The following is a 23787-nucleotide window of genomic DNA, read 5'->3' as shown; positions in this document are numbered from 1 at the left end:
AAACATATTGTAGTCTTCAACTCTATCTAACACACCAGCAGTTAGAACTTTACTCTTTTCACAAGCCAATTAATTGTCATGCTGTCCCTATAACATTCCCAAAAGACTTATCCTATTTTTCATTTGACCTAAAAGGGCTTTTACACCTTCGACATATCTCCACACTCTCACCTTTTCATTTCTTCATATTCCAGTGATAGTATTCAAACAATTCATCTCAAAAGCTTCAATATTTGTTCTTTCATTCTCTTTAAGCATCTGCACTTCACTCTGATAAAAAAGAGTTAACTGAATAATCCCTTCATACATTCCAAAAAGTTTGGCATCTATAAACATTCCTCTTCTCTTCCAAAATATATGCTATTGTATGCATTATGTGATTGATCTCATTTCATCCTACCATCCTCCATTAACTTTGCTTCCATTGTAGTATTTATACAAATCAGGCACTAAACTGATTCTGTTATGTGTGTTAATGTTCATTACTTCACCTTCCTGAATGCCATTTTCTCTCATAGCCTTATTTTTCTCATGTTCACTATCTGTGCTGTCCTCTTTCAAATATAGTCCAACCTCTTTAAACCAGCTCCCTTGGGACCAGGCCATCTGGACCACAGAAAATTAAGATAACAGAAATCACCCTTAAAAATGCCTATGTAAAAAGAGTTGCCAGCTCATTATATATATATATATATATATATATATATATATATATATATATATATATATATATATATATATATATATATATATATATATATATATATATATATATGCTTGTATGTCATTAAATAGCATGGGACAATGTATTCAGCCAAGGCCACAGGAAATATAAAAGGAGTACCAAGCACTTTCGTGTTATTTCAACACATTTTCGAAGTGGCCTTGGCTGAAATATATATATATATATATATATATATATATATATATATATATATATATATATATATTATCATATTTTGTACATGATTATTTATCATATATATATATATATACATGTGATTATTATCACTTTTGTACAATTGTTTATCACATTACCACAGGTGAAAAATAAGAGGGTGTAGGTCTGACCGGTTTGACTTTATTTCCAAGCCATTGTGAAGGACTGATACAGAGTATGAGAAGTCACAAATATATATACTACAGGAACAGTATTGACAAATATACACAACCGTTAGAGGCTACATATCCCCCTCAGGCCGGTGTCGAGGTAGGAGTGGCCTTCAAAACTCATTTGGCTAAAAATCACAATATACTCTCAGGGGACAATGCTGATAAACAGACCATATGCGACCTCAGATCCACACCTGACAGGTGTCAGGGAGGCAGAGTTTGGAAACTCATTAACACTACTACCCCTGTACTGTGTTTACAAATATGATAATCCTATTTTCATATGTCTCTACTGCCTACCTTAAAATTTAAACAATTTACAAATTCTTTTGATATTCAAGGATTAAGTTTATACATCCCTCGACTGATATTCATATTATGGTTGTAACTTTCTTTTATAAAGCTAGATTCAATGATATTCCTTTTCAGTGCATTATTAGAATATACAATCCTTTTTGCCCCTTCCCAGTTAATAGCATGATTGTTCTCACAAACATGTACAAATATACCACTGTTCCCCTGTGCATATCTCATACATTTCTTATAAACTTGATCCTTTAATATCAAAAGAAATTTGTAAATTGTTTAAATTTTAAGGTAGGCAGTAGAGATGTATGAAAATAGGATTATCATATTTGTAAACACAGTACAGAGGTAGTAGTGTTAATGAGTTTCCAAACTCCGCCTCCCTGACACCTGTCAGGTGTGGATCTGAGGTTGCGTATGGTCTGTTTATCAGCATTGTCCCCTGAGAGTGTATTGTGATTTTTAGTCAAATGAGTTTTGAAGGCCACTCCTACCTCGACACCAGCCTGAGGGGTGATATGTAGCCTCTAACAGTTGTGTATGTTCGTCAGTACTGTTCCTGTAGTGTATATATTTGTGACTTCTCATACTCTGTATCAGTCCTTTGTCAATGGCTTGGAAATAAAGTCGAAACCGGTCAGGACCTACACCCTGTTTCTTATTTTTCACCTGTGGTAATGTGTGATATATAAATATATATATATATATATATATATATATATATATATATATATATATATATATATATATATATATATATATATATATATATATATATATATATATATATATATATATATATATATATATATATATATATATATATATATATATATATATATATGTATATGTATACAGGCAATCCCCAGTTATTAGGGGTTCTGTTCTAACTGCATGACAATAACTGAAAATCGATGAAAATAGAAAATTGGCAATTTTCAGTGTGTGTTGGCACCAAAAAGTGCTGAAAATCACCTATTTTTGGTTATTGGTGCCTCTGTTAGGTATGTACCGGCACCAATACCCAATTATCGACGTGAAAAATTTCCGATTTTTGTCGTTAGACAAGCGCCATAAAACCAGATCGCCAATAACCAGGGACTGCCTGTATATATATATATATATATATATATATATATATATATATATATATATATATATATATATATATATATATATACACAGTAAACCCCCCGTGTTCATGGTCTCACGATTCACGGACTCACCTATCCGTGGATTTCTCTATGGAATATATATAGCATCATTCACTGAAAATTCGCCCATTCACGGTATTTTTCACTGAGAAATATTCACTAATTACTGTATTTTCATATTTTCATGACTAAATGCACATATTGTGATAAAACTATTAAAATACTCAGGTACCCAGGTAGTGCTCGAGTTACAATAATTCACCTTACAATAATTCGATTTTGCGATGAGGTAAGCAATTGATACCATTACAAGAGTATTTATAAAATATTTTAAATTTCATGCGGGCGCAGGCAGCAGTGTACAATCAGGCAGCGAGAGAGACCAGATTACAATAGACCAACTCCTTGGCCTCCAAGTCTTTATCCCATCTTCTAGTTAAAAAAGTAAAAGAGAATGATAAAAGTATTGTTAGTAATGTTAAACCCATGTAAATACATACAGCCATAAACAGCCAAATGAGAAACTCTTGTTTTGCTTATATCCGAATCGGATAAGAACAGCTGTTTTGCTTGTATTTCAACCATCGTATGGTAGTAAACAGTTACCATAGGTATGTTATAAATGACGTTAAGTAGAATAGGACTGATATATTTGTACATTATACCCTTATTCGGTATGGATAAATGATCGGCAAGGAAATATACTGCTAAATTTGAGCTGCAAATTGTAGCTGAAGCTGAGAAAACAATGTTCAAGCTGCTAATGACTATAAATTATCATGCATCGGCAACATGGATGAAACTTGACTATAATTAAAATTGGAGAGAAAGTATTTTAATCAAAACTACTGGTCATGAAAGAACATTACTGCTGTTTTTATGCCGATAAATGATAAAAACGTAAAACTCATATTTTGACGAAATCAAGTGGAAAATAGCGAACGGAATCTTGATTTTTTTTACACAAAACAAACATGTCCCCAAACAGCCAACGTCATCTGTTATCGAAAAAAATTAGCTAAATTAGTTTCACAGTGAGACGTATTTAAGTTACATTTTGACTTAAAAACACTTTGTATAACGAAAAATAACCTTGCCCCATATAAGTAAAGTATCTAGAGATTCATTTATGCTAACTAGAAGCAAGAAAAGTGCTCTGAACTGAGTAAACTATGGCAAAATAAACTTACCACTTAATAGATTTCCAAACCAAAACATTGATCACTATGATTGCAGTTTATAATACAAAAGCAATATAAGAATATACATACAATATTATTGGATACAGTGAAGTAAAGCATAACATTTTAAAAGATTCATGGAAAAGATGCATATTCGTTATGTTGATGCTTGTATAATGCGATATTATGTGAATATAGAGTACAGTATAATGTAGGCTAGGCTACCATATATGAATACAATATACTGTACCATAGTGTAGGCTAAGTTAATTCTTGTTTGTTATTCAGTTTTCTTTGTATTGCATTAACATAAGTCAGTCTGCATGAACCTCCAGAATTAGCTGATATTAATAATTACTATACCATATATGTATAGAGTATATTTTGTAGTGTAGGCTAGGCCCATGTATGTATACATGGTGCTTAATACCCTAGTGCAGGCTAGCCTATGTTTGAGATATGTTTTTTCCAACAAACAGTGGTTTTTTGGAACCTAACCCCTTATAAGTAGGAGAATACCAGTATAAGCATTTTTAGTTTTTTGTGTTTGAACTATCAAAATAGGCAGTTCTAAGTGTTTTTAGACAGTTTTTAAGTATTCATGGACTTTAGCTACTTGTGGGGATGTGATATATATATATATATATATATATATATATATATATATATATATATATATATATATATATATATATATATATATATATATATATATATATATATATATATATATATATATATATATATATATATATATATATATATATATATATATATTATATATATATATATATATATATATATATATATATATATATATATATATATATATATATATAATTTCTGTGTTATCAGAAGTAGACCAAAGCTTACGAATAATCAGCGTCATTTGTTAGGTTTAGTTCCTTATAAGTATCTCCCAGGGAATGCTTAAACCTTCTGTTCGTCGGAGCTTAAAGAACTTTAAATGTGCACTGTAGAATTCTGACCTCCTGGTACCTTCCATCGTTTTCCAGCACTTCAAACATTTCTGGCTTTCATTTTCAGCAAAAACCTTAAAATCTGAGAGAGAGAGAGAGAGAGAGAGAGAGAGAGAGAGAGAGAAACTCTTGACCCTAAATAGGTTGTTACACCAAAAGATATCTATTTGCAAAATTTAAATAACAGTTGCATCAGGAATGATCATTTTAATAAAACTTGTTTTACATACTGCATGCAGTTACAGTATATTTCAAGCATTATTGCCGTATTATTATTGTATTGTGTTTTAATTTATGAACATAGCATTCAGACGCCGTTTGCATTCTGATAATGTTTACATTCATAAAATCATAAGCCGATTGCATTTTATTATTTGCTTAATGAAAGGCATTTCAGCGATTCATTTTTCCCCATGAATTATCAGTGCTGAGTTTAAAAATGCAACTTACTTTATTATTTATAAATGCAGTAAGTTAAATGAAGTAAAGGTGTGATTTCGCCAGTATCAGACGTCGCTTTTGTGGCCTCTTCCAAAATGGTTTGTGGCCTGCACATTATTAATTTTATTTCTTCGGCCACAGCTACAACCGTAAATTTAGTGGCATACTTTTTAACACTTTCCTTTCCATTGAGTGAAGGATGAATAGATTTATTTTATTCTTATTTATGGAAGTCACCATTGAAAACCCACAGATTTTTAACAAGTCAACTGTAACGCATCTATTAATAAAAGTGTGTTAATCACGGTAAATGACATTGGCAAATGGCCGTTTCTCGATTCAGTTGTTTATGTCAGTACTTGCTGTTGTTTATGCCAGTTTTTTGCACGCAGTAGTAAGTGGGTGTTAATTGTCAGAAATAGTGACGAATTCTTAGACAATTCACAAAGCCTGATTTAATGTATGAAGATTCGCATTTAACTTAATGAACTTTGGCGTCTAGGCCTATTTATTACTTAAAAGCTAACCTGGATGTAATATAATCAGTAAGCTTAGCATAGTGTAATCTACTGAAAATACACGATGTATATGATAAAATCATGTTTTTGGACAAAATTTCAATAATCGCATGATGCATGAGATTGGAAGATACTAGAGTACATGCGCAAATTACGGTTCTTTTGTATGTTGTGTATTTTTTAGTTTCACAGAATGTTTCTGTTGCAAATAAAGTGTGCTTGTGTATTTACGGAGCAAGCTTCAGCTCCAAAATCCCCCCCCCCCAAAAATAAAAAACTGAAAAGTGTGACACTGCCCTCATAGCCACTCAGAACTAATGGCAGCTGATTCAAACACGTCCTGGACCATGGGAGTTCGTGGACCATGGAATGCCAGATTTTTGGGGTCAAACTGTACGTCTGAACTCTCATTAGTCTCTGCTGTTTCTCTTTGCTGCCACTGATCAGTACTGTCTCATTCATGGCTCATGTTCCTACCATTCTCATGTGACTATTTAAAGCATATTTTGCTTACATCATGAAAGCTCTTAATCACTTTCAACACATTACCTTCTACACCTTACCTGTCAGCTTGCATCTTCATCAGTAAACTTTTCACTCAACTTTTGTATAACAAACAATAATTCCACATACCTTTGCCTTATCTAAACTACAGTCATTCCTCCTTTGCCTGTCATACTTGACTACTGAAAAATTCTGTCATACACCCTCTCCAGTGTACTTAGTATTTTTACTATCTTCTCTATTACCTTTACCCTTGTATAAAGGAATGGTTGTTACCTTAACCCATTTCTTTTGAATATTCTTTTCATTCAGGCATACCTTACACATCTAGGTCAGCCATTTAGTCACACTTTCACCACTATACCACAGCTTCTTACTTGTATTCCCATAAACTTTTGGTGTCTTTCCATTCTTCAGCAACTTAATTACCCTTTTTACATCCTTAGCAGTCAGCTCTACAAGCATTCTCAAATTTGCAATAATCCCTATGCTCTTGCATAATTCAAATCAGCCTCTTTTCTATCTTTCATATTCAGTAAATCCACAAAATACTCGCTCCATCATCACAAGTCTTCTTTCTCTTCAAAGAGCATCTTTCCATTTATATTTTGTTTGAAGATCCACTTGTTCATTAACCTTTCTCTTTTGCATGTACTTCCCCCCTTTACAGCATCTTCTCTTTGAAGTACTTGACCAGGTCCACTGCTGTGTTTTCATTATTTTTTCTTTTTCTCCCTTATCCTATTGACTATGTTACCCATCCTCTTGATATATGTAAACACTGTCTCTTCCCCTAAACTGCACTGCAAAAAATTTTCTCTCCTTCACCAAGCTTTCTCATTTTGTCGTCCCACTATGTCTGCTTTTATTCCCTCACCCCACCATCTCATATCCACAAGTATTCCAAGTACTCCTTTAACTTCAGTGTCATTAACACCAGCCAATTTTTCATCCATCTTCTCCTTATCAGTCTCATTGTTGGAATTAGTTCGTTTGTGTCCGCATCTTTGACCTCCTCAACTTGTATTTTCACTGTTACTTGAAACCAACAATAGTTAGATACACTCTGCAGCAACTTCCCATCTCACTCCTTCATGCAGCATTGCATACTTCCATCTACTCCACTAAAACAATATAAGACTTTTCCTAACCATTTCCTCTGTTCCAGTTATACAGAGGAATATATTTTTTTAAGCCATTTGTAGCAATGTAAACCCTTTTCAAGAAACTATCCTGTTCTGTCACCTACTTTTGCAGTTCAGTCACCTAGCTCAGCCACCTTTTCATATTCCCCAAATTCAGAATGGTTTAATTAAAGACTACTGGTAGCTTAATAACATTGAATAGTGGTAATGAACAAGGTAAGTATGTAGGTTAGCATAGTAGAGGAAGTTAAGCAATTCAGCATTAAAAAAAGTTGATGGAAGCTCATTTAAGTTTGAATGTCAGCTGTGGGGAAGGCCTAGACACTAGGCAGTGGATGATGATCAGCATTTGAAGCCCTTAAATAGGTCTTCTAGAATGACAGCAGTCAAGGTTGGCTTGTTTAATATACAGAGTATGAGAGCTATCTTAGACTGATATCCCACATCTGTAGGGTATAGTTTGAAAGTTTCAGCAATAGACTGTAACTGTGACAAGTCTGATGTTTTAGTTAATAGAGCATTGACGAGATGAAAACTGTCAGCTACTCAAGGACAGTAATTAAGATAGATCATCATTGGCTAAAGAAAACAGCCCATGAGAACAATAAGAGGATGACCAGTTTTGGAAATTTTACTAATGCACTTCCTTTCAAGTCACTTTACCTGTCGTGGATCTTAGTAATTCATTTAGTTTGCTAGTACTGAAATTCTCTTTGAATCTATTCCAGTAAATATTTATTACCAAGCATGGGCTACTCTTAGCAGGAATATGGAAGCTTGGATCCAAATACTTTTTGTGGGTCAGCAATGATAGACTCTGCCAAGTTCATTGACTTTCTTTCCATATACTGTATTGCCTCAGAGTGAAAATCTCCTTACATTGAATTTTCCAAAGTTCCTTTTTGTATTGCCAATGTTTACCATCCTTTACATGAAATTTTTCAGAATTTTGGTTGCAAGATGTGTAAAATATATTTATCTTATTGTGATTTCATTACCAATGATGAGTTTAATTTGTAGTTTTGTAGTTTTCTGTTATACCTATATTGAGTTTTTAAAATTATATATATATATATATATATATATATATATATATATATATATATATATATATATATATATATATATATATATATATATATATATATATATATATATATATATATTATATATATATATATATATGTGTGTGTGTGTGTGTGTATGTATGTATAAAATTATTTTTTACGTTATTCACATGAAGTATAGCATAGCTGTAAGAATGTAATTGTACCAAACTTGAATTTAATTCAGATGGTTCTTGATGTACTTGATTCAGGAGTTGGCTGTCATGTCAAAATTACTATAAAGTTTAAGGTTTAAGGTATAATCACCAGTTGTTCATGGCAGAATTTAAGCCAACTTTGAGAAAATTATTGTATTTACAACAGCCCTCTCACCAATTTTTCTTATATTTCATGCATTATCAGTGTGATTTAAGCATTAGTGGATTTTTTGTTTTGCACAACTTTCTGTCTTCAGTGTACTTCTAGAAAAATTTATTTATTTCTTTTATTTCATAACCAAGGCCATCCACTTTAGTGGAAAATCATTCAAGGGCACTTATTGTTTTTCTAAGTTGTGACCACATTATATTCTTTTGGTGTGTTGTTCTGTACTAAATGGCTGAAATTAACTTATTCCCTTCTATGGCATGCCTGCCAAATTTGTGGACCCGTGGTGAGATATCCTGCTATAGTATTTTGTAAGCTTGCAAAAAAGTGTTATGCATGTAAACGCCTTAACGGTAATTTTTTTAAGGCAGAAATATGCAAAGGTTTTATAGCCTGTTTCTGATACACTGTATTGTATTATCTGTAATTTCTTGATGTTGATGTAGAAGTGCCTTTTTATCCATGTTTACGACTTTATTGTTATATTGTATTTTACTTATAGGCAATTGCTGTTTTTCTCCTGTTAGTAAAAAGATATATATACTTTCTTTTTATAGATACCATTTCTACTGAAAATTTGAACTACACTGATGTGAACACTCGATCAGTGAAGACACGGTCCGTACCATATGGAACTGGGGTAGTCATGGAGTGTTATGTTAGTATTCCACCTCCAGTTTCATACACATGGTCTAAGCAAGGAGGAGAACTACCAGTTAGGGCGCATGTCCAGGGTGTAAGTACTGTGTGGTTATGTCATTGTTGCTATTTCTGATACTAAAAGACCTTAATGATTTTCAAACTATTTGAAATGAAATGTTTATGGTAGCTGAAAATAAAATCAGTCCACATGTAACTTCATATGGAATGTACAGCTATGCTCTTAAGTGATATGACATGATTCCTTAGGATTTTGTTCAAAATTCACAAACTGGCAACCTAACATGCTCCATATTTATATCTTATTTCAATGCAAAAGCATGATTATTGCATACAATAAGGAATAATATGTTTCAGAAGAGTGAAATCTGTCATATACAGTATTTCTAAACTGTAAGAAAATATCACGTGTAGCTAGATTTCGGAAAAACACTTGCGAAACACTTTCTAAACTTTCGTTCACTCATCGCCAGTGCATTTGACAAAAAAAAATGTCATCATCAAACCTCAGTTCAAATGTTAAATAGAAAACTAAAAAGTTTGTCATAACATTGATATTGCTTCGAATGCAACCATAAAATTTGAAATAGTCCAGTTGGATTGTTTTTACACCTCAATGCTGAAAAAATGTAAATAAGTAAATATAAAAGTAGAATGCATCCACCGATATCAACAAGTGAGCAGAGCGTGTGTGGCACAACCATTATAGTGGCGGCGCAACATGAACCACCTGGTGTAACGTAGGTCTACAATGAGTAGCAACAATGAAATTATCTTGAAACCATTTACTGTATTTTATATTTGTTAGAGGAATATTTGGATTTTCATAAAAAAAAAAATGATTTAAGTTATATTTCTTAACCACTTAAAAATTATGGCTTACTAACATATATTCTCCTATGCAATTATTCTTTCGTTAAAGCCAAGATTTTGACTTACTAGCAAGTATTCTCTTATACAATTATTCTTTCATTAAAGCCAAGATTTTGGCTTACTAGCAAGTATTCTCCTATGCAATTATTCTTTCGTTAAAGCCAAGATTTGGGCTTACTAGCAAGTATTCTCTTATGCAATTATTCTTTCGTTACAGCCAAGATTTTGGCTTACTAGCAAGTATTCTCCTATGCAATTATTCTTTCATTAAAGCCAAAATTTTGTTCCTAGGCCTAGGTGAGTTAGATTTCTTTACTTTAAACTTAGCATTCACATCTGTATATTAGTAATTTCTGGCCAGAAAGCATATGAAGTTATTTGCACATTCTTGCACTTTGTTACCTTATGAATGAATGAATTATATGCCAAAAGCAAGCAGCAAGCCTTTTAAGAAATTCATATTTGAAGCCAGTAAAAAAACAAGTGTTCCATATCCCTTGATATTAATACTAATAGATATTTCGATTAATAGCCATCTTCTCCATACAGTATAATTAAAATCATCATCTTTTATTCCTCAAAGAACAGGTATTCTTACAAATAAATTCTTTAGTAACAGAGATTACTTCTTAAGAAGGCTTAGATTACTTTTTAGGCAGCTTGAACACAGCCTAAAACTCCAACATTCAAAGAAAACTTGTTATAATTCATATTCCTATTTTGAAAATGTTGTTATGACTGTTGAGCTTATCAGGTCTACTGTTATAATGCTGCAGAGGTAGTTACATTGACCAGCCTGAGGAGCATACTAAGCACGCTGTTATTGATGGTACCACTAACCTCCTCACACCATGCCTTGTGCTAAGCAATGTAAAAAAAAATAAAAAACAGTTCAAATCACACAGGTTACAAATTATACCAGTGCATAAAAGGGATCATTTTATATAACCATAGGGAAAATAGTGTTAGTTGTGAATTCGCAAACTTGTCGACATGTATGACATTGGAAATGAAAGAAAAGTTTAGCACTATTTGGCAACATTGCATTGAGTCTGAGATTCTGGACAATACAAAAAGAATCATGTTGCCTCAGATTTGAGCATGACTGTACATGTATATTCTAATGGTATGTTAATTTCTACAAGTGTATTTCCTGGCTGTATGCATGTAAATGGAATTTAGAATATTATAAAGGTACATATTTATTTATGTTTATATCACGTATATGAATATATATAAATGCAAAATTAATAAGGAAACCATGTAACTAAATGTTGCGAAAGACAAAGGAAGCAAAGCAAAAATTATCAGCAGAATTTATAAAGAACTCATATTAAATAAAAATTAAAATATTTTTCGTCATAAATTTTAAATCAAAGTTTAGCTGTAATATTGACCAGTGAGGCTACTTTTGTGGATCCTAATTGGAGATGTGAAGAATTCTAGCTTTTATATAATTGATATCAAGCAGGATATTCTTATTCAGTTATAATATATCAATAAATATCAAGATAAGCCTGTATCTCAGGTTTTCATCACATGATGAAAATGCAGAACATTTTATTTATATTTGAGAATCCAGTTATATACATCATGACACTTGTTATGTTCACAAGCATGAAGTCAAAGATATTATCTAATATCCAGTTCACTATACTTCGTGAATAACTTACACCCAAGGGGAATTATAATTGATGGTGCTTCATCACCAGTGGGATTCAAACTGCTGTCTGGTTTAGAAACAGTGACATACAGTGATTTGACCATTGAGCCATCTTTAGGAACAATGATATCCAATCCAGTGCAGGCTTCCTTGAGTTGGAATTTAGTAAGACTAAAAAAAGGCAATTCAAACAAGGAACAGGGTGTACATTATAAGCTCTTGGAAGTTCAATAGACTAAAATTGCATAGAAAAGTAAGACTACAGTATACTATATGTATGTATAGTGCAGTTTTTATTGCTATACAGACATGAACCTTTATCTAACACATCCAAAAGATTTTGTCAATTTGAAAATAAAGCTTTAAGATGGATGTTAGGAATCAGATGGCTGGATAGATTGAGATGCTATGTATACAATACAAGAAATTACTCAAGGTCCATGTACTGTATATATGAAATGACAATGAAAGGGAGGGGGAGATGGTTTAGAGATTTTTTTGCACAACCCCCAGAAGAATAATAGATTTGATATTGTTAGCTGGGTTCCTGTTGGAACCAGAAGAGTTGGAAGACCTAGGCCTATCTGGATAAGAATTGTAAGAAGGTAGGCTGGAGGAGAGTGGAAATTAGTGGATGACAAAGCACAGAAAGACATGAGTGGCAGAATTTCTCAGGAGCCCTTTGTGCCATGCAGTATACAGTATATACTGTATATGTGTGTGTTTGTGTGCAACATCAATAACCTAGATGTTGTGATGCCAGTTTTAATAGCCACAAATCAATCAATGTGTGTGTGTTTATGCTATGACTTGTGTGTATTAGTGTTTTTACTGTACAAATATATATATATATATATATATATATATATATATATATATATATATATATATATATATATATATATATATATATATATATATATATATATATATATATATATATAGTGTGTGTGTATGCATTGGCTTGTGTGTTTTAGTGGTTTTGCTACCAATCTTAATGCTCTTTTGATTTACTTTTATTAAAATTAATTACCTTTCCCTTACCATTTTCACTGATGCTTTCCCTCTAAATATATACTGTATATGTGTGTGTGTGTAAACTTAGCTTCCATTTGTTATTGATGTTATCATAAAGACTTATTTTTCATTTTATATCTTTTCAGGCTACCATTGATATTCCTGAGGTTCACACCGAGGATGCTGGTCTTTACATTTGCACAGGAAGTAACAATGAAAGGAGTGTAGATCTTCTCACATTGCTTGTTGTGACAGGAGTAATACCTCGGTAAATGGAAATCCTCTCATTTGTGCTTAGAAATTTATTAATGTCTGATATATTTTTCTTTTAAACTGAATTAATTTTCTTAGGATACATGTATTTTGGTAATGAAGTAATGATGAAGGTCCAATTCAATGTTAGGAAAATATTGTTTGATTACAAAATTTTATCAGATAATGAAAGTGTAGTACTCTGTCTCATAATGATTGCATGCTGTCAACTTCCAGCATTCAAGACTCAGACCAGGCATAGCATAGTGCGTGCTTATACTTACCTAGAATGATGTATTTTTTCTATAATTGTTATATAGTAAGGTGTTCTAGAAGTGTGATTTGTCCTATTACATTTTGGTTAATATCTCCTTTGTATTGAGAATTTCCTATAAGTGCAAAGGCCCAGCTCTTTGATATTGCCCTTCAAATAATATACAGTTGCTAAGTTTGATTTTGTATGAAGAACAAACTGTTACCTACATCTACCCATAACAAATTATGTTATTAACCTCATTCTCTCAAACATCATCCTTCAGTTTGGGGCTTAAGTTAAGATGACTTTTATTTTTTCCTAAAATTTCTTCATATTTTTTAGTCTCCTGGCACTATTTTTTATGCATTTATGCTTTTGTGTAAAGTTGAGGCTTCCAGAAAAGTTTAAGTAATTTTGATCAGTAAGTATTGCCATATACTGTATTTCAGGAATGAGTCCTCATAGTCCCAGAGCTCTTAGGCCCATCTGATCGTCATGTTCGTGAAGAGCACCTTTTTTCATAAAATATGCTTTTCATGCATGGTTCTAAATTCAATATTTATTTCAGTGAATATGATGTCTGGCCAATGACATGGTGAATTCCATTACTAAATGTTACATCTTCAGTAGCCTTATAAAGCCTACTTGCGTTTTCTCCATAAAGGTGAATGGTGGATCTTCCATAGTTTCTTCCTGTTATGTGCATTCTGTTAGTGTTAGAAACCAGAGCAGTACACCACCATCATGACTAATGTTTCAGATGAGCGGGTCTCAAACTTTACTTCCTTTAGCAGTGCAGGTTCTCAGGTGGATGGTGTGCTGTTGTTACATTGGTTACATTATGCATTATGCACTGCAGAATATCTGCAATTCAACTTGACTGTAATTGTTCAAGTGCAGGGGCATTTTGTTCCTTCCTCTCCTGAACAGCAAAGATGTTCTGAGTATTTAGAATTCCCAAACTCAGTGTGTAGAGACTAGTTACAGAAACCTTTGGGTTTCTGTTTTCTTTTTCAGCTCTTGGAGTGACAATGAAATTGAGCTCCATCACCTGTAGAATGCTTGATTATGTTTGATGTGTCTTCCTAACTTCTTCAAGGAGTGTTATACAAAGTGCTTCTTGTTCCTCCATCTTCATTGCTTGTCACTGACAGTTCTTTGTTGGCCTCTGACAGAGGGGTTTTTTATCTGCTGTATCTTTGGTTAAAGCATGGTGAGAGTAACCTGGCTCTCTTCCTTTACCTCTTGTTCGCTCCTAAGAGATAGACAGTTCTCACAGGGTAGGGAGGAATTTATGTTTGGTGAACATACTTCTTGGGAAGAGGGAACACCCTTTTTGATTAATATCATAGAAGGGGGACCTTCTCTGGTAAGAGCTTATACCTAGCAGGTTACAGACTCCCCTTTTACCATAGTCGAGTCTGGTCCCTTTCACTATATGACATAAAGGCTAGGAGTTGCTTTTACTGTCATAATCTAATTAAGTTAATCCTCACCTCCTTGGTGGAGTTGTCTATTCTTTAAGTGTTGAAAAGTCTCTATCTTTTGGGAGGTTTATTCCCTAGTGACTTATGTTCTTAGTGATTTAAGAACTACAAAATATTTTTCAAGACCGTGTTCCATTGTTGGGCATAGTCTTTACCCTTTGACTCTTCTGTACTATTGGCCTTAGATATGAATGGGGAAGTCTTTTGGCTTGCCATGCTGCTTTTGGTTTTCAGTAGGGTGGAGATCACTCTAACTCCATCATTCCTCAGTAAGGATGGTAGCAAAGGTCTCATCTCTTTTAATGAGAGATTGAGAATTCCTCATTTTTCCTTTCAAATCTAAGGTGGAGATCTGGATGAGATACTGCTTTGCTGGCTGGAGCATTTCAATACTATTTGGAGTTAACCACTTCTGGGTTTGGAGCATTTTCTTCTTTCATTAGTACTGATTAGTGCCAGGAAGAGTTGTTTAGGAACCCTTTCTTTTGGCTTCATCTCTCTCTTTCTCCTATGTCCTAGAATTCATGACCAAGATGTGAATTGCTCAGATCCAAACCTGAGGTTCAAGAATTTCTTGATTTTCTCCCTTTGTTGGTGGGGAGTCTGACAAAACCTTTGCTATGCCCAGCTTATGCCCTAAATGTTAACTGAGAAGGATGAAAAACCTCAGACCAGAGTGCAAGTGCCTTTTCATTAATACAAGACATCACGAGGAGGGATCCAAACACCATGTTCTGGCTACAGGAAGTAATCTTCAAAATCTGAGTCCTTTGATAGTAAGGAGGACCATCTGACCCACCCTAGAACTCATGTCATTAAGGGAACTGGGCCTTCTCTCGCCTTCCAGCAGAACTTCTCAGTCCAGCAGGTAATGACAGCAGCAGTCTGGTGCTGTCAGATTACCTTTGCCTCATTCTGCTTGAGGGATGTCACCCACAAGTTCCTCGACACCTTTTCCATTGGACCTTGACAAGTATTGTTACCACTGGGAACTGTCTAGGTATCATCCCACTCATTTGAGTGCTTTGGCTAGAATATCTGGTTCCTGAGGAGAGGGGTGGTGTGTGCATCAACCCATTCTCTCTCCCTAGACCCATATCCAGAGTCATTTGTGCCAGTGTACAAGCTAGGCCTGATTGAGTACAGGTGACACTGAAAGCTTGTTCTACTGATCTTATAGTGCGAGCCCTCGTCTCCCTTTTATTACAAAGTGGAGGGATGCAAAGGCTGCTTACAGTCGGTTTCCTGCCTCTGCAGAGTGAGATGGAATTGTTTGGGATTAGTCTGACATGATTCTGGTCTGCGACTTGCAGAGCAGGGATAGAATGAAGAACCACCCCATCCTCTGGGGTGGTGCCAGTGGAGCAGTACCACCCCACCTTCAGGGCATCACAGTGGAGCATTGCCATCCTTCCCTCCGGATTGGTGCCCACAGAGCAGTGCTGGTGCCCTGTTTCTACCAAGTGACACCTCTCTCCCCACAAAGGTGCTCAGCCCTACCTACAGGTACTACCTCCCTGTTAACCAGTGTCTCCATATGTGAAAGGAATAGTGTTTTTATCCGCATAGAAACAAATGCCATATTTTTTATATGATTTGTATTTTTCTTAAATATTTAAATCATAGTTATTCATATTAGAGGTAACCCATCTCATCCATCCTGCTTCTGATTTTCCTTTCAGTTTTTCATTCTGAATACAGGCCAGAAGGACGGTGGGTAGTGTCAGTTGGGTGAGGCTGGGCATCCCCCCTCACCCATCTCCACCTAGGAACCACCTTTCTTTGATATGTACACCACTGGTCCAGCACATTGTCCGGAAGGATATTCCTTATATGAAAGGCTACTGTTTTTATACACAAGAAGAGTACAAGTTACTAGAAAAAAATGTGTCATTTTTAAAACAAATATGTTTTGGAGACATAACCCATTATGTCAAGACCCTCCTCCCTTCTTCCTGATTAAATGCTAGTCCCAGAGAGGTTGGGTGAGAAAGTGGGGTTTATGCTCCACATGAGAGATTGTATTCTTCCTTATTTTTTACTTTGCCATTCTTTGATTTACTAAAGTTATATGTTTATTTAAGGTAATGGTTTGTATATTTAAGGTAAAGGTTTGTATTTGCGGAGTGAAATTTTATTTTAAAAATTCATGTATCAGATCTTTGAATTTTTATTACTATAATAAATTTTTGAATTTTTATTTCAGGTTCTCAGGAAGCTCTTACATTACTTTGCCCACATTACCAAGAGCATATCTCACTTTTGATTTAGATATTTCATTCAAGCCAGAGTCTGATAATGGTAAGTGTTATTTACTATCTTTAGTCTCTAAAAGTTTAAGGCAAAGAAATGGATTATAATTGTTTAAGAAAATACTATTTTATATTATGAGTGGAGTGCTGAAATTTTAATACTGTTCTTTCCCTGTAGGACTTATATTGTACAACAGTCAACGTGCGGGAAGTGAAGATGGAGATTTTGTATCTTTTGGAATGAGTGGAGGTCATGCTGAATTTAGATTTGATGTAGGGTCTGGTCCTGCTGTTATACGTTCAAGAGCCCCCTTAGAGTTGAATGCATGGCACACAGTTAGATTATCAAGAAACAGGAAGGAAGGTAAGCACTGGACTACTCATAAATGTATCTATAAAATTATCATTATATTCACTTCAGAATTTGGTTTTGGTTAAAATATTTTTGTAGTGCAGATACTGTTATTTGCTTATCTATTATTTAACTTGTGCATTGCCAGGCTTGGTGTTTATCCCAAAATCAATGAAATATTAGTAGATATTTAGTGGAACAAGAATTACTTTTTCAGTCAGAGTACAGTAAACAACCCGTATTCATGTTCTCATGATTCGCGGACTCACGCATTCAAGGGTTTCTCTGTAGAACATATCTAGCCATTATTCGCAGAAAATTCGCCCATTCGTGGTATTTTTCACTGAGAAATATTCACTAATTACTGTATTTTCATATAATTTTCATGAATAAATGCACTTTTTGTGATAAAAGTATTAAAGTACTCAGGTATATGCATTTTTACAGGGTTTTTCTGTGTTTAAACTGTCAAAATGGGCAGTTCTGAGTGTTTTTAGAGGGGTTTTAAGTATTCATGATTTTAGCTTTTTATGGGGTGTGGGACGATCCCCATAAATCTGGGGGTTCACTGTATATATATATATATATATATATATATATATATATATATATATATATATATATATATATATATATATATATATATATATATATATATATATATATATATATATATATATATATATACACATATATATACATACTATACATACATGCATTTTATAAATATGTATAATTATACTGTACATACATGCATTTTATAAATATATATAATATATATATATATATATATATATATATATATATATATATATATATATATATATATATATATATATATATATATATATATATATATATATATATATATATATATATATATTATCCCTCAATTATCCAGATCCCCATTATCTGGAAGTTGACATTATCCAACACACCTGGACCAGAGATCAAGGCCCCAAAGATATATGATGTATATAGATTTTTAAAAATTTGAAAAAGCTGCCCTCTAATGGTTGGCAATGCTGCGCGGCCTCAAGATAATGTTGGTAACACTACCAACGCTCAAACCGACCAGGAAATGGTTTTAGGGGTGGGGAAGCCTCAAGAAGTTTCCATGGTTGGGGGTGTCAGATGGCTTGGCACCATATATTGTGTGTATACATACAGTAGTATGTATATATGTATATATATATATGTATATATATATATATATATATATATATATATATATATATATATATATATATATATATATATATATATATATATATATATATATATATATATATATATATATATATATATATATATATATATATATATATATATATATATATATATATATATATATATACAGTAAACCTCCGTATTCATGGGGATGTGTACCACAACCCTCCTTGAATAGGTAAAATCCAGGAATACTTAAAACCCATCTAAAAACACTTAGAACTGCCTATTTTGATAGTTCAAACACACAAAAATCTCGCTAAAAATGCTTATACCTGAGTATATTAATAGTTTTATCACAAAAAGTGCATTTAGTCATGAAAATGCAGTAATTAGTGAATGTTTCTCAGTGAAAAATACCATAAATGGGCGAATTTTCCACGAATAGTGTGTATGTATGTTCCACAGAGAAATCCGCTAATAGGTGAGTCCGCGAATCATGAGAACACGAATACAGGGCGTTTACCATATATATATAAAATCTACTGGGTACATTTACCAGATACATATATACAGTATAATTGCAATAACCACTGTGTCCTCTTTGCTTCTCAAATTCTTCACACTTTTGGATACGCTTCTTACTACAGCCTGAGTTCCATATGCAAGAATATGAAGCAATTCTGATGTCCATGGCAGGATTTGAACCCACATTCGGAGTACCAGAATGTAGTGTAACTAAATGATTTCCAGGGATGACTTCGTAGTTCTTCAGTTTCTCCACATCTTCCCTTCTGTACAAGATGTAGTTGATTTAACCAGATCTTGCAGCACTCTTGTTTGTGAGCAAGTGTTCTGGTCACTCAAAAAAAGAGAGTGCTATTACCATGTCAGATGATACTGCAGAGTTAATTATCCCTTTGCCTTCTCTAGTGTAGTCATCACAGCCATGTCCTCCATGGATGTGACTTATAACATTGTTGCTTTCACTGAGGTGCTATGTAACATCCCTCCAATAGTTATTAATTTGTCTGCTTCAGTCAGTTCCATTTGCTCTTTCAGGTTTGCTCAGAAACTGCCTTTCTTCTCTTCATCAAATCTTATTTGAGGAATATACATACTCATAATTTTAATTGTGCATTCTCCCATACATAAACTAACCTTTATGATCCTTTCATTTTCCTATCCACCTCATTAACACCATTTTTAAGCTCTCCAGACCGTACAGTACCAACACCATTCCTTCTTTCACCACTTTCACCCATTGTATCTCCCAGTATATTTGCTTTGTTACCCTTCCAATGAATGTCTTGCATACACAACACATTTACTTTCTTAACATTCATTGGATCTGCAATCACACATCCTGTGTCATGATGCCTACATTTAATGTTCCATACTCAAGGGGTAAGCTTACCTGTTTAGTCTCATCCACTCTTGATGCAGTAGCCCTTTTGTGGCTACAGAGTAAGGGGTGGTTTATCTGTTGGTCATTTCCATCAACTTCCTAGCATTTCTAAAGCTCATTGAAACGTTATTTAATAACTTGTTTTGGCAGATGTTCTTCAGATGGATGCCCTTCCTGTTGCTGATCGCATAGCTGGTGCCATAAAATTATCTTGGGTTTCTAGTGATATAGCCACTTAATCTTTTGCTCTTAAGACAGATCCTTATAAAAGTGGGATCCCTCAAAAGTCACAAATATCTAATTAACATTAAGTTTAGAAAACAGCAAGAATTATTGAAAGCAGCCAACATCACAAAAACAAACCCTGTCTCCTTTGTTATTTTCAGTGATATCAGCAAGTTATAGAGCATCGGTAGCACTGTTCACTTCATCTCACTTTGATATCTATGGTCTATTCAGTTTGAGATAACATAATAACTAATGTATACTTAATGTATTTAAATTGTAGTGCTCAACTGCTGGCTGTCTGTTTCTTTTCCCACAGTTAGCAGCTTTAGTTACAGTTTAACATTTCAAGTAGGGAGAATATGGCGGTGATCAATTTTCACAATTTTCTTTTATTTAAAGAAAGAAATGCCTTGTCTGAACTTGAATGCCAGTGCCTCTGATACAAATATTCATCTTATTGTGATGATTATAAAGTAATCATAATGAATGTTTGTATGCATATTACACATATAACAAAATAAGGGTGTTATGTGTGATATTATTGGAAAATATGTAGACAAACATAGCCTAGACATTAGGTAAAGATAACTTCGCACAATCACAATAAAAAAAGTAGAGGTAACAAGTCTGTGAGAGAGTCATGGAGCAACAACAGACACAATAGACAAGAGAAAAGCACAAATATTTTACAAAAATCAGACATAAAAGGTGAATTATCAGTACACCTTTTATGGTACTAACTGAAGCTTGTATTAAATGGAAAGGTGAGAAGATGGTGTCTGACCTCACTTAAAGAGGTCCTCTTCCTTACTATGATGATCAATGACTGCTGTTGTGATGCCACTGTAATTTAAATGAAAAAATTATCTTGTAACAAGATATTATTAGGAAATGTGTATGCAGTCACCCACAATGAACGGAAATATGTAAGACTAATAATAAAGCAACAATTTGTTTGTATATATGAAAACTAAAATTTTCTATTTGCTATTAAAACTTTTGAATTGTATATTTTGATATTTTTACTTTCAAGAGTTCATGTTACTATCATTTCAGGTACTATGGTTGTGGACGATGGAGTTCCAGTCACAGGTCGCAGTGAAGGACGCTTCCTTGGTCTTGATTTAGTAGAGAACATGTATTTAGGATCAGTACCAGATTTTAGCAAAGTACAAAAGCAAAGTGGGTTTAACACAGGATTTAGAGGCTGCATAAGTCGTTTGGTGATTGGCAAGACTGTTACAGTTGACCTGATGCGAGATGCTAAGTCCAAGGTACAGTGTAAAAGTGCATGTTTATTCATGTTCATATGTACTTAATTATAAAGTTGTGAATATGATTTATGGATTATTTGTACTAATAATTAAGATCAAACAATGTTTGTCATTGTGTTATTGATATATCTTATGAAACATACTATAGTTGAATATTAGACTGCAAATTAATAAACCTTCCAGTATTGCACATAGTGAGACATCTCTCCTGTTTTGATTTTTATCAGTAAAAAACTGTACGAATATATCATATTATGTAGCAAAATTTTATATATTTATTGAAAACTTTGTACATCTATTTGGTAGAAAAAGCTGTAAATCCATTTTTCCTTGTTGATTGTATTTTAATGAAACTTATTTAATTCTTTTTTACACTGCCTTACTAAAGCTGGCAATGTTTTCACTGAAATTTTTAGATATTCTATGTAGATGTAAGACAGAAAATAAAAGGAAATTATTTATAGGTTGATGTTGGGGCATGTGAGACTTGTGCTGGAAATCCTTGCAAGAATAGTGGTGTTTGTCAAGAGGCTTACACTGAAACTGGCCATAAATGTATTTGTCCAGCTGGCTTCTCAGGAGGTCTCTGTGAAAATACTGGTGAAGCATGTTATCCAGGTAAGGAACTCGATGGGAAATTTGATAGATTTAAAGGCTTATTTTGGTGTTTGTGAAAAGTGATTACTGTACTTATTTTTTGGACATGGTCTTTTAAATCCAAACTACTTTTCTCATGTGTGACCTGGCCCTAAGAGAGTTCAGATTTTTGCATTAGTACCAGGATGAAACATGGCAATTATGAGATAGTGTATTTTCATTTGATTATAAGTAACCTTCATATTTTTGTACCTTCCTTTATTTTTACATACATTTCTCAGAAGAGGGAGGAAAATTCATCTTTTGTTTTCACTATTGTTTTTTAGAACTTTCTTCAGTTTTGTAAATCAAGAAATCTCTAATAATCTTTTTTATATAAATTAAAACTTATGTATGTTAAAGTAGAATAGCTCAAAACATATACGTAAACGAAAATTTCTGATTGACTATAAAAACAGGAGCATGTAGACCAGTTATATTTCGTGAGGTAAAGTACCCGCTCATAAATTATAACCTTCAAAGCATACTTCTGTGTTTCAGTACTTTATAAGGCAAGAACTATAAGTTCTTAACCACTTATCATACAATAAAAATATCCACATGATAATGTCACACTAATCAATAATGCAAAAAAAAATTTAAAAATACAAGATAAATCATAATGAGTATCACTTGTAAATGAAGCTTACAAAATGGCAAATGTGTAGGCTATTGTATCTAGTTTAGAAAAGTATTAGAAATGAGGTGTGTTGATGGGGGATGTTGTCACCTGTATCAGCAATGCACTTTACAGTGTCCTTATATATACAATTTCACAAATAACAGTTCACAAATAACAGTTCACGACTCTCAGACATTGATTTCCTCCAATTGTTTCCCAAGGCAGGTAATAATTTTTCTCCGACTCTCAGACATTGATTTCCTCCAATTGTTTCTTCAAGGCTGTACGTAACAATTTTTCTCCCTAACTCCAGGGTATGCCAACTGATATACACTCCTAATCCCCTCTTACAAATGAAATAAATGTTTACCTAAAACCCTTCTTAAGGTTGTGTATTCTGTTCTATGGGAGTTAATTAGTCATATCCAGAACTAATTTCCCTTTTTGTGAGATGCTCCTTTATGCATTAAAAAATCAATTCATATGTTACTGAGTGTGAGAAGCCATCTGCCATAAGTATGGCGACAGACTTGGAAATCCTTCCTATATATTTACATGCACGGGCCTTATTTCTTGGGATAGTACTGTTCTACAGAGCCCCTTCAGTTTCTCAACCACGTTAAAAAAATTCTGTTAAAGAGTTTTATTACCTAGAAATGTTGCCATGGTTGTATTGTTAATCCATAGCTTTTTTAACCAATGATTAATAGCTGTCAAATTCTTGGTTTGTACTTGGCCAAATCATGTAGTGGGATGGGGCCTATAGTCCATAAGCATCAGTAATGATAAACTTGATTGTAGGCAGCCTTAAATATGTTTGCCCTTTAAGACTGCTTTACTTTTCTGGCAAAGGTTGCACATT

General features: G+C 33.5%; 1 protein-coding gene across 1 annotated transcript in view; it reads left to right on the top strand.

Moving 5' to 3' along the window:
• The window catches only part of trol (terribly reduced optic lobes), a 1293721-nt gene that overhangs the window by 1216894 nt on the left and 53040 nt on the right, over positions 1-23787 (top strand). Inside the window, exons 114-119 of the mRNA XM_067129897.1 lie at positions 9333-9511; positions 13135-13256; positions 17190-17284; positions 17414-17599; positions 21450-21667; positions 22132-22285. Of these exons, the coding sequence (XP_066985998.1) occupies positions 9333-9511; positions 13135-13256; positions 17190-17284; positions 17414-17599; positions 21450-21667; positions 22132-22285 (954 nt within the window). The remainder of the gene's footprint in view (positions 1-9332; positions 9512-13134; positions 13257-17189; positions 17285-17413; positions 17600-21449; positions 21668-22131; positions 22286-23787) is intronic.

This window comes from Macrobrachium rosenbergii, chromosome 3 (genome assembly GCF_040412425.1).
Source record: "Macrobrachium rosenbergii isolate ZJJX-2024 chromosome 3, ASM4041242v1, whole genome shotgun sequence".
Classification (NCBI taxonomy): Eukaryota; Metazoa; Arthropoda; class Malacostraca; order Decapoda; family Palaemonidae; genus Macrobrachium; species Macrobrachium rosenbergii.
This window is presented reverse-complemented; position numbering and strand designations above follow the sequence as displayed.